The sequence below is a fragment of the Solenopsis invicta genome, chromosome 5 (assembly GCF_016802725.1).
Source record: "Solenopsis invicta isolate M01_SB chromosome 5, UNIL_Sinv_3.0, whole genome shotgun sequence".
Classification (NCBI taxonomy): domain Eukaryota; kingdom Metazoa; phylum Arthropoda; class Insecta; order Hymenoptera; family Formicidae; genus Solenopsis; species Solenopsis invicta.
Window position 1 is genome coordinate 5,143,707 of NC_052668.1, and position 13,081 is coordinate 5,156,787.

General features: G+C 50.0%; 1 protein-coding gene across 1 annotated transcript; it reads right to left on the bottom strand.

The window, feature by feature from the left end:
• Window positions 1-10,515: 10,515 nt before the first annotated feature.
• LOC120357748 lies at window positions 10,516-11,625 on the bottom strand. The gene has a single exon (XM_039449215.1). It carries the CDS (start codon window positions 11,623-11,625, stop codon window positions 10,516-10,518), a length of 1,110 nt encoding a protein of 369 aa, XP_039305149.1.
• Window positions 11,626-13,081: the final 1,456 nt, after the last annotated feature.

Sequence of the window (13,081 nt, forward strand, 5' to 3'; positions counted from 1 at the left end):
GGGGGCGGCGGCGGCGACGGCGGCGACGGCGGCGACGGCGGCGGACGGCGGCGACGGCGGCGACGGCGACGACGACGACGACGACGACGACGACGACGACGACGACGACGACGACGACGACGACGACGACGATAGCCGGCGAAGAGCGGGCAATGACGAGTGGAAGCTGGGAGCTCTTCCTGTCTCGTTCTTTCTCGAGGAGTCTTGTCTTTACGATCTATCCTTTTCTGTCTTAAACGTTCTCTTTCTTTCTATAAGCATATAAGCTTCTATAAGCTTTCTATAAGCTTTCTATAAGCGTTGCTTTTAACAACGAATTCCGATTTTTGTGTTGCAGAGCCAAGTTTGCGACGCGCGCGCAACGTATTACTATATATATGTGTGTATATATATATATATATATATAGGTATATATATATATATATATATATATATAGGTATATATATATGAATAATTATATGCATATTGAATATACGTGCAATTATTTAGACATATAAGTTAGTAGGAAAATTTCGATAAATCATCATTTATTACATTGTATGACGATAAAATCTTGCACAAAAATTTTATCATCAGTAATATAGTAAGGCGGATTCTAACTCCATGATCTGAGGGTTGGGGGGGTGCGGGGGCAGGAGGGGGAATTTCACGACGCGTCTTTGCCGTACTGATCGAGATGATGTCACGAGGGGAGCGCGGGAGGAACATTTCACGGCATTTATTTTGTCGTGCTGACCACGCCTTGTAAGAGGGGGCGATGCCACTTCGCGGCGCTAATCATGGCATTGGTGCAGAGATGTGCGTTATTTGAAATAGATATATTTAAAATAGAAATACGAAATGCAACATACCTATTTTGCATTTTGCATTTAAAATGCATTTTACAAATCTTATTTTATATTTCCATTTAAATAGATTTTATTTCCTATTTTCTATTTTCAAAATACATTTTTCTCATAAAGTACATATTAATCAAGATATTGATATGATGTGATGTATGTATGTACATGGTGCGTTCCGATATACACTAATGTGCGTTCCAAAATTTACTGGCAACACTGTTAGCATGTCGTCATCCTTATCTAACATTTAGTGAGCAACAAAGATAACGATAGCTGATAGTACTGCTAGTGAATTCCGAGACGCAGCCATTGCCAGTATTACATACAATAATTTTCTGAACATAACCTTGGGCGCGTTTGGATTAGAGTCTTACATATTAGAGATCCAAAATCGGCAGTCATCTTGAGCTCATTGTAAGATTTGACAAGGTGTAGCACATATGTCTATGATGCAACTCATTTCTTCATAGAAACAGCACAATAACGTTGTCATCCTACATAACCTGCATAAGTAAGAGTTACTTCAAGTTGATTTAAAATATTTGAAACAGGAGATATTTCTTTTTTTTTAAGAAATAAAAGCCTTTTCTTTAACGGAGGTAAAATGTTCATGGCACCCCGGGTTGGCTAGACCACGGGAGTGTGGGACTTGGGACGCGGTACCCCTCGCCGGCGCAAACCGCTTAAGAGGCAGAAAATTGGCGAGGCCCGGCCCGCGTACCCACTAAAAACCCACCGATCCCATCTCACTCCATTGCGTGGAGGGACCGGGATTGCAGAGGCATTCTCCAACATCCCTCCACCAAGGGTCGGAGCATAGAGCTCCCCGACGCGCCAGTTCGTCGAGTTGGGAGTCGGGCTTTGCTGGCCCAGCCGAGATACGTCGGCCGGTAGGGACTAGCCCGACCCCGGGGATGCGGAGCGAGGCATCACGCACCCCCGCGCTCATTTAAGGCCAAGGTCGGGGCCGCTGCCGACATATCGCCGGTGCGAGCCCCACGCCCAGGGACGAGCGGTCGCCGCTGCCCGCCCCATCTCCTCCCGTCCACGGCGCTCAGCGTGGCCGGGCCGGGCGCCAGGGGAGAGAACATCTCGCCTAGCGCCGGGCCCCATCGGCCTGGGCCCTGTCCCGTTGCATCCCCCGAGCGCTAGGGGCAGCTAGGGGGCGGAGGCCGAGGAGCGGCACTATCGCCGCTTCCCCTTGCCGAGGACGGGCGGCCCCGTGGAGGGCGCACTGGGCGCCTACCTTGGGCCTCTCCTCCCTCGCGGCCTTACTTCCCCTCCGCTCCCTCTGCGGGAGTTTGGCGGGGGGGTGAGAGAATCACCCTGGCCACAGGGAGGTTCTCCCAAGATGCGTGACTATACACGCTTACCGCATCGGCAGCGCCGGTCTCTTCGACCGCGCGCGACTTGAGCGGCGGGGCTCCTCCCCGGACTCCAACGAGTCCGAGGTGGACCCCGGCAACCGCGCGTCTCCCGCGGATGGGGCCCCATCGACAGGGACCCCGCCCGCGACAGACGCACCCCCTCGGCGGCCTCGGCCTCCGCCGATCCGTCGCCCCCAACGGTCTGAGCGCCGTGAGCAGCACCGGTGTCCGGCGGTGACGGAGGCCGCTCCACCTCCATCTCCTCCGCCCTCCCTGGATCCGGGGAGGAGGGAGGAGGCCCGCCAGCCCTCCTAGGCATGGGGGGTATCTTGGGGCAGCCCGAGCCACCAGGTCGGTGGCCGGCTGCCCTGTTGCGGAAGGCACACTCGGGACAGAACGGCTGGTTAGCGCACTGAGCCCGAGTGTGACCCTCCCCGCCGCAGTTGAAGCAGCACCGGGACCGGTCTGAATAACCGGTGCTGCATATGGCCCTGAGCTAGGCAGCAGTAGCAGCGCTAAGGAGGCGCCTTAAGCGCCTCCACGCGCGCAGCCGCCTAGCCCAGGGCCACTCTCTCCACCTTGGCGAGCCTCGCAGCCGCCGCGACCGGGCACTGTGCGATCACAGAGCCCATACCCCGGCGGCCGCGAGAAACCCTGCCGACTTTAATCTCGGCGGCGCTACAGGCTCCAGCGCCTGCCAGCGCAGCCGCCACCTCATCCAGCTCGGTGGAGTCAAGGAACCCAGACCCCCACCCTACGCATGGGGCAAGTGATCCGGATACCCGGGCCCCCAGCCACCCGCCTCATTTCGGCCGCGAGGCGTTCCGCCGCCGGCCGGCTCTCCGAGCCGGGAATCTCCAACAGGACACCCCCGGCTTGAGACACCCTAAATCTGAGACCCAGTTCGGGCTGAAGGAGGATGTCCCTCAGATCAATAGCCGCCCTGGACCTCTTGATTACATCGGTGTAGGAGGCACACCCCGGCTCCACCGTAATCGCGACTACGGAGGACCTCGGGATCCGCCTCCCCACCGCACCCGGGGCGGCTGACGCCGCCCGTGACGACGGCGGCACCTCGCCACGTTGACCCCCCTTAGGACCCCTCTTCTTCTTCTTTTTGCTGGGCTGCGACCCCGGAGGAGGAGGGTAGCAATGGCGCGCCCGCCTCCGCCGTGGCACCAGCACTAGCAACGCCCGGCCGGGGAAGGGGACGACCCCGGCCGCTCTTCGAGGCCGCAGGGGCGGGGGCCGGCTTTTTCGCCGGCGCCCTTCCCCCGCTGCAACCTTCCTCTTCTCCTTGCGGCCCACCACGGTCGCCCAGTCCGGTCCGTCCGTGGACGGAGCCGGTGCAGGCGAGTCCGCGGGGCCGCTGGGGGTTCGGGGACAGGGGCTCCTCCCGCGGAGCCCGATCCCCCCACGACCCTCCCTCGCCCGTTTCGCACCGGTGCCGGCCAGGAGGAGGCCGAGACAGCCCCCTCCTCAACCCGCGCCAGGCGTTTCTCTAACTCCCCCACCGAGAGCTGCCCGACAGCTGCCCAACAGCTGCCCCAGCAGCCCGAGCACCCTCTCCTCGAAAGAAGAGGGGTCGGGGACACGGCAGCCGCCGGGGTCGGCGGGGGGCGGGGTTTACCCCGCCCCCATCGCTCCGGGACACAGCCGAGGGTCCCGATCCGAGCACGAGTGCTCTTCTCGCCACCCCAACTGCCCTCGTAAGTCATCGACCTCGGCGCGGAGGATTCGTAATTCCTCCTCACACGCCGCGGCCGAAACGTCATCGAGTCCTTCATCTCGTCCGAGGCGGCCCATAGCCCTATAAGCCAGGGTCATCATCGCTTCTCGGGCGAGATGAGTGCACTTCTTCATTTGCCCGGACAAAGCACCATGCATCCCGAGCTTGGTGCATTTTGTCCGGGCATTTTCCACCTCCCGCAGCCAACCGTCGGCCAAGCCGGCCAAGTCGGTCATGGTGCTGCGGGAGATCACACCTATCTCCCGATCCAGCTCACGGCGCTGTTCGGGAGTGAACAAAGTCGGGGGTATCTTAATTTGCTGCCTAGGCCGCGAATCGGACCCCCCCGACATCGCTTCATCCTCCAAATTGGAATCTCTAAGCACATTGGCTCTGAGCCGCCGTGCTCGGAAACCCTCCATGGGCACTCCGTGGAGGCGGTCTTCAATGTCCGCCCCGTCCGAGAGGGGAGACGGAGACCTAAAAGGTCCGCTCTCATCGAGCCGGGGACGGCCACGCGCCCGCTTCCTCCCGCGCTGTGTCCCGGATTCGGCGGGCACACCTGGAATATCCGGGGTTACCACGACCTCCACCGGAAACCCAGGCGGGGGAGGGGGCAACAGGCTCCACCGCGTCCCTGGAGGTCTAAACCTCCTCCTCATCGGACCGATCCACGCCCGCGAGGGCATCCTGAGGAGTCTCATCGGGTGAGTTAGCCTCACTCTCGCTCCCCAGGCTACTCCCGCGGATGCGGATCGGCGAGCGCGAGCGCGACCGATGCCGCCCACCGCCTCCGCCAGGCTGCCCGGCATCCGCCATGCGGCGTCCGCCGAGCAACCGCCCGGAGACAGGGAGCGCGATCGACGCGCCCCGCTACCAAGACCATGTCCACCGGCGTCCGCCTCGCGGCGTCCGCCGGGTGACCGGCCCGAAGGCTCCCCAGCAGGAAGTCCAGGGGCCACGGCCATATCGGCCGGCTCTACCCCGGGCCCTCCTTCGGGCAGCGAGATCGTCCCCCCCCCAGCGACTAGGGCGGGGGACAGGACCGGTTGAGCCGGCCCTGAACCGTCCTCTTCCTCGTCCTCCGAGGAGGCGACTAACTTCCCAGAGTCCGATTCGCTCTCCTCGTAGTCGCACCCGAGTTCGCAGCATCTCTTGAAGTGGAGATGCACCATGTCGCGCCAGTGTTGCTCCGTCGCCCGCCTGGGGTCAACACCGCGGCGCAACAGCATACGCAAATAACGCTCAGTACGCGCCAAGCTCTCGCGAGACGCATCTGAGTCGTACTCATCATTTACCACAGTCGCACTGTGGTCGGCGGAGCCTGCGGACACTCCGCTCGATCGCCCGTCGTTCGATAACGACAGGGAGGGGGCCCGGGACACCAGCCCCTCCGTGCCGGCCCTGGGGTGTCCAATCACCCCTGAGCGGTACCTTCTTTTTATGTCTGCCCATGTAAGATTCCATAATGGGGTCTTATTTAACGAGGGGAACCCCACCCTCGCCCCGGAGCCTACTCAGGCCGATGTCCGGGGACCATCGGCCCGAGGCAAACCATGGGCAGACGAATCCACCAAGGCGGGGGGGGCGACGGCCCAGGAAAGCCCCGGACGAGCGCCAGCACCCGCCCGCGACCACCCCAGACCGGCACCCCCACCCGGCAGCACGCTGCCGACCAACTAAAGAAGCTGGCGTCTGAGACGCGAAACACCGCCCCGCTGTTACACGGAGCGGTACCCCACGCCGCAGACGCCACTCTTGGATTTTTTATAGAGGTTTACTCCTCGCAGCCCGGGCGGTGAGGCCCAGGCCACCGGTCCATCCCGCACATAATTTCAGCACGTGACGGATTACGGTATACCAGCTCGGGCGCCAGGGTGGCTGAAGTCCCTGAGTCTACAGCCTACGAGAGACCGCAGACCCCCTAGCGAGCTCGGGAACCGCAGGAACGCCGCTTCCTGTATCCGTAGTCGGTCCGCAGCCTCGAAAGGCCACGGATCGACCCCGGACCCCTACGGGGAAGAAATAAAAGCTTTATTTTATGTGAAGTGACATTTATAAAAATCTGCAATTCAAGTCGAAAAGTAATAAATAATTTAACAGCTTCTTAATTTTTAAAACACCACTAACTTACGGGTTCAACATGGCGTCGATACATTTAACCAATCAAGAATTTTGACGTAGATTTCGGGTCTCTGCTGTATAGGACTTTAGTTTGGATATGATGTCCGAACGCGCCTTTGATTGTGTAAGGTTAGGTTAGTGGTAAATATACCGGCGCGTTTTGTGATTAACGGAAATACGCAATTACACAGGCTTATATTTTATATTCTTGTTATTATATAATTTGGCGTTTTTGTTAAGTGCTTTTTGTTTGTTTGCTGAAAATAAATGTTGGAAAAATGTAAGTATTATTCTTATTGATATTCGAATAAAATAAGCCATTGTTTTAAGATGAAGATTATGTCATAGACAATAAATGTATTTTTAATATTTTTACCTAGTATCTGTCTATCTGTGTTAACTGTTCATGATTTTTTCTTCATCAAATAGCTTGTACACTTTTACTTTTTCTAATCCTACAAATTGAATAATAATTTGGATGTATACAGAAGTCTTCATTTTATCAAAGTTCCTCATTGTCATTATATTATTCTATAAGTTCATAATGCCACAGATAAATACGGTAGTTAGGGGTATAGGTGTTATTTATAGATAAAACTCTATTAATTTGTCTGTATAATATTTATTTGTGTATACAAACAAAATTATTTATCAATTATACCTTTTAAATTAAAGAAACATGATGTAAATTGTTTGTTAAATCATAAAATATTTACCTTTACTTCGTTTTTATGTAAATTTAATTATTAACATACTTTTTTAGGAATGAAAATTTGCCATTAATTTTAAAACGTTTCTTTAAAAATGTGAAAAAGCATGATGATCATGAAAATGTATAACGGTGTGTATAACATGTGCAAAAACATTAAAGGGAAGTTTTGTGCCACCACAAACTTTTTAAGTCATTTAAAAGTAAGGAAACATTTTATCTATTTTTTAAAGAAAAGGAATCAGAATAAGTTCTCTACTGCTTATAAATTATCAAATTAGTTTGCATATTTATTTAATATAAATTGATAATATAAAAATATTATTATATTATATACATACATATATATAGCGTGTATCAGACCACCCGTACATCCCTTTTCTCTTTGCAGGATTAGGACCAATCAAAAATATGTTCAGACGAAAGTTGTAGGGTTTCAAAAGATCTATTCAATGATCTTATCAGTTTGACCTTGGATGGCGTCGCCAAGGTCAGATCGAAATCACATTAAGTTTTTTAAATGAAACACCCTATTTTTGATTCCAGAATCTAATAGCTGGTGTCAAGACCTTTCCAAAACACTGCAAGAAAGTTTATTTTCGTTGACTACTTTCCGAGTTGTGCGGATTGAAAGTTACACTACCGCCAGCATCAGACGTGACGAGAATTTCATCCCATTGGGGTGCTTGATTCACGTGAGTCCCCTTGCCTCTCACGTTTGGGGTGCTTGATTCACGTGAGTCCCCTTGCCTCTCACGTTTGGGGTGCTTGATTCACGTGAGTCCCCTTGCCTCTCACGTTCGGGAATGAATGAGTGTATGTTTTGTTAAGCGACTAAATGTTCAAAGTGAGCACCATTCTCTGCGATGCAAGCATCAACTCTATTTTGAAAATCATTGGTTGCTCGAAGAATTTCCTCGGCACGTAAGGATCGAATTGCTTCACTTATTCTACGAATCATATTATCCCTCGCAGTCGGACGTTCATGATAGACCAAGTTTTTTATCCTTCCCCAGAAATAATAATCAAGGACGGTGAGATCTGGTGATCGGGGTGGATAATTGATTGGACCGTATTTGCCTATCCACTTGTCGGGGAACATAGTATTTAATGCCGCACGAGCAACTCTCGATGTATAAGACGGACATGCATCTTGTTGGAGCCACATGTTCAGGCGCAATTGCAGAGGAATATTTTCTAGTAAGACAGGAAGATCTGTCATTATCAAGGCGGAATATCTATCACCGTTTAGATTTTCGTCAAAGAAAACAGGACCTATGATTTGACTTCCAATAATTCCACACCAAACATTGACTTTCCAAATGGTTTGATGATCTACTTCTCTCAACCAGTGAGGATTATTTTGTGCCCAATAACGAGAGTTCCAAGTATTAACAGATCCATCACTTTTAAGTGTACATTCGTCAGAAAATAAAATTTTCAAGTGGAAATCAAGTGGTTGCTGTCTTATAAAGTTGCAAAATACAAGTCTCTGTCTAATATCGTTATAATTCAACGCTTGATGAACAGACATTCTGTAAGGGTGAAATTTGTTATTTTTTAGAATGCGCCAAACACTGATTTTACTAACACCAGAATCTTGTTCTCGTCGTCTTAAAAAATCATAAGGGTTCAATTCTGTCGATGCAAGAATTTCCACTGTTCTTTCATCCATAATCGGACGACGAATTTGTGTACCTTTGTTATGTTGAGGCTGAACGACACCTTTAATTTTGATTCGTTTAGCCAAACGTGAAAAAACATTTCGCGATTGAGGAGTCCGATCAGGATAACGTTCCCGCTAGAATCTTTCCGCTGCAATGAATGTACCTCGACACTCACCTAAAATTAGCAGCATATCATATGCTTCTTCATTGGAATAGGACATGGCTAAATAAACCTAGACTAATAAAGAGGGTCGGATTTTTGTTGCGCGATTGATACTGATATGACGGTTATTGAAGACGTAGGTGACAAGTTTGAGAGAGTTATTGTCACTCGTGTTGAGTTGAGTCACAATAGCGTTGTGGTGAATACATCTCTACTACATCCTATGCAAATAACAATATGTATAAAATCACGAGTTAGACATCGTTACGCAGAAAGCCGCGCTCGTTATTGCTCGTGTGCTACCGTTAAAGTAATAATGTAATTACATAATATTATGACATACATATGTATGTGACTATCTACGGTCGCGACAGCTAACTTTCACGATTTTTCATGATCTGTTTTTGTTGGCCCGGCTCGCGTGTTTACTTTCTTTGTGTCGGCTGCACGGCTTTCTGCGTAACGCGTGATTTTATATTGTTATTTACATGGTGTTGGCGGTAGTGTAACTTTCAAGCCGCACAACTCGGAAAGTAGTCAACGAAAATAAACTTTCTTGTAGTGTTTTGGAAAGGTCTTGACACCAGCTATTAGATTCTGGAATCAAAAATAGGGTGTTTCATTTAAAAAACTTAATATGATTTCGATCTGACCTTGGCGACGCCATCCAAGGTCAAACTGATAAGATCATTGAATAAATCTTTTGAAACCCTACAACTTTCGTCTGAACATATTTTTGATTGGTCCTAATCCTGCGAAGAGAAAAGGGGTGTACGGGTGGTCTGAAACACCCTGTATATATATAGAGGGTGTCCGGGAACTAGGAAACCTACCGCTTTGAGAATATAGAGAAGATGAAAAGGGGCAAAAAAGTCTTATACCATTTTGCGATATTTGCAATAACTATCAAGTTATAAAATAAAACGTCTAAGCCAATGTGCGGTGACACCGCGCCATCGCGCCTAGCTCGTAGGCAACGGCGCGGAGCGGGACAGCTGACGCGTCGTTATTTGAATTTGCACGGCGCGACGGTCTGAATCCGCCGCACCGCGTGTACATACACTGTAAAATTCAAATGTGTTATTTATCAAATGTGTAAGGAGAAGCTTCAGCTAAAATAACACATTTTTTTTGCAGTGTATGTACACGCGGTGAGAAATTCAGACCGTTGCGCCGTGCCAATTCAGACAATAACGCGTCATCTTTACCGCCGTGCGCCGTTGCCTACGAGCTAGGCGCGATGGCGTAGCATCACCGCACATTGGCTTAGACGTTTTATTTTATAAATCAATAATTATAGCAAACATCACAAAATGGTATAAGACTTTTTTTTCCCTTTTCATCTCCTTTATATTCTTAAAACGGTAGGTTCCCTAGTTCCCGGACACCCTTTTTTTTTTTTTTTTTTTTGACGGAGAGGAAATGCGTTATCGCATACCCCAGACCTCGGGGGAGGCCTGGCGGTTATGTGGGGCTCTTCCCCGCCGACGACAGGTCGGCGGAGACATACCCACTAAAAGCTCTCCGGGTGTCCTGCCCTGGTCCGTAACTGGGGGGCTCCGGGAACGCGTGCAGCATACTTCCGGAGCCCCCCGGACCCAGTCGGCCGTTTTTTAGCGGCCGACTCGTCTCGCCAGGGGCGCCATTTCAGCTCCCCTGGCAGGGCTTAAGGCCTTACTGCCTTAGGTCGGGGGAGAGGGACACCGTCCCTCCCCCGCCTCTTCCCCTGATATTGTTTGGGGGTACAGGCCCGAGGTTCCGGCCCCCGCCGGATGTTCCCGGGCCTAGCTGCGCCTATGCGCGAGCTCCCTGAAGCTCATAGGGGGGAGGAAGGGCACTTGCCCGCTCCCCTCACCCCGGCAGGGCTGAGACGGTTACCTTTCCCGTAGAGGAAAAGGGCCTTCCCCCCGACGTCATCGGGAGTTAGCCTCGCCGGGAGCCATACACGACGGGAGCTGCCTCGCCCTGCTTCGGGTCCCATATGCAGGGCCTTCGGCAGGGGAGGCAGGGGAATGATCTTCCCCGTTATTGTTATTGGGGGGATCGCCGTCGCTCTCCCCCTTCTCCTCAATGGTTTGGAGGGAAGGGGGTTGAGCGCCAGCGATTCTTCTCCGTTTCCTGCGGGGACCCCCGCCGTCGGGTGGTCCTGGTCGGTCTCTTGGGGGGCGGGGATCCCCGCCTCCGCCATTGCCCCGGAGGTTGGATCGGCGACGTCGTCGCCTTCTGCCCCCACCGGGTCTTCCCCCCCTCAGCCTTTCTCTGGCCGTCTCCGCCGCCTCCTTCTGCGACATAACCTGTTCGCAGAAGGAGGCGACCGCCTTCCAGCAGCTCTCCCTGAGGACCATTTTTGCCACAACGGCCCCCAGGGAGAGATCCTCCCCTACTTCGTCTTTGAGGACTCTGCGCAGCTCGTCCCACGCTGGGCAGTGCTCCAGCGTATGCTGCGCAGAGTCCACCTCCGCCTCGCAATGGTGGCAACGCGCGGTCGGCTCTTTTTGGATTCGACACAGGTACTCCCCGAAACAACCATGTCCGGTGAGCACCTGCGTCATCCTATATGATAGACCGCCCCATGGGCGGTCTACCCACTCCTCCAGGTGGGGGAGGACGGCCTCCAGAACCCGGGTGCCCACTGTCGGCGGGTTGGCAGTGAGGTGGCTACGCCAATCCTCGATCACCCGCCGACGGGCTCTCTCTCTCCACGACGCCATGGTCCTCGGGGCGATGTTCTCGCCCCGGAGGCGGGAGGCTTTGACCCGAGCGTACAGTATAGCTCGGGCCGTTGCCAGAAACTCCGCTGGCGGCACTCCCGCCAAGACCATTAAGGCGTCGTTTGGAGAGGTGCGATATGCGCGCGCAATGCGTAGAGCCAGCAGTCTTTGCACGTCGTGCAGGTGCTTCCTGATTTTGCTGCTGGCCCCCATCGCCTCGCACCATACCGGGGCGCCGTACAGCGCCCCGGACATGACTGCGTGCATGTACGCGCACCTCGCACTTATGCCCGGGCCCCGGAGGTTGGGCATAAGACCTCTGAGGGCGTTCCCGGACACCCTGTATATATAGCTTCTAGATCAATTATTCAATATGCACCGTTTAGCTTTTTCAATTAAAATAGATAATTTACACTAACATTAATTCTTAATTATTTGTATTCTTGATAATTAATAATGTACTATCCTGTAATTCTTAATGTTTCCAAACCTCAAAAATAATGTTAACTTCATAGATTTTCCTATCGATATTAAACAATGTATTTCAATTTTAACCTTCTGAATAATCATTACCTAATCGTTTTATATTTCAAATAAACTAACTGATTACATACTCCTGTTTTAGTTGATAATGATCACCTTGTTATACTGCTTTCCCTTTTCTATTAAATAATAATAACCGATTATGTATTTATTTGCTAATTCTTTTGAACAACTTTAACCTTTATGTACGTAAATTTCAAGTATCAAAATATATGTTAAATTCTAGTTAAAAAAAAAGCTTCAATGTAAAATTTTATTTCATCAACCCATCTCGTACTCACACACTAACCTTCCGACTTGAAAAGATTACACTCGGTCCGATCCCGAGTTACAGAGATTGAATTCTCTGACTCAAATTAGGACCAACGATCGCACGATTCTGAAAAGGCGTTAAAGAGTATCATTACACGTTGACGCATAATTTCGGAATCATCAAAAGTGCGTTCGGCTTGTGCCGCACATCCCACTAGTGCGGTCACGAGAATAAAAGAGTTTTTGTTGCATCCTTCCCTGCTTTCCTCAAGTCCCAGGCATCTTTTGAGAGATAGCCTCCCTTTCCTTAAGGCTAGATGTAACAGTAAATTAACTAAGTTGTTGTAGTGCTTTATGGCTCTATAAATAGAAAAATTTTTTAATGATATAGGTTATGTTTAAGTAATTATATATTGTATGTGATTTTTTCTTTTTCATTTTTTATTTCTAACATTTTTTTTATAAAGATTCAAATATAACGCTTGCAATGTAATAAATAAAATTATTCGTTTTGATAAATACGTTGACTTGTGTGATTGTGGGTATTAAAAAAAAAAAAAAAAAAATCAAAATGTCATATTAAGAGACGTGTAAGAAGTTGACATAAAGCGAAGTTATTTTTATTTGGAATTGGGTTACATTTTCTTAAGTAAGTAAATTAAAAATAATTGTAATATAAAACATACTAAAAATTTAACATTTTACTTGAAAATGAAGTTTATATGAAATAATAGAGAAATAATTTTTTATTATAAGAAGGGAAATAATTTATAACAATAATAAATTCTTATGTAACAATTATTATAAAATGTATTAATATTTTATGTAACAAGTATTTATATCTTATGTAACAAGTTGTGGTTTTTACGAGACATGGAATAGAATGGCGTAAATCATAATTGCTTTTCAACTGAGGAAAAGGATACTTGAAAATACCTGATATGTAACTTAACTAAATTGTTGTAGTGCTTTA

Excerpts from the sequence above, each read along its gene's own strand:
- LOC120357748 (XM_039449215.1), bottom strand. The coding sequence starts at position 11,625 with ATGCCCAACCTCCGGGGCCCGGGCATAAGTGCGAGGTGCGCGTACATG.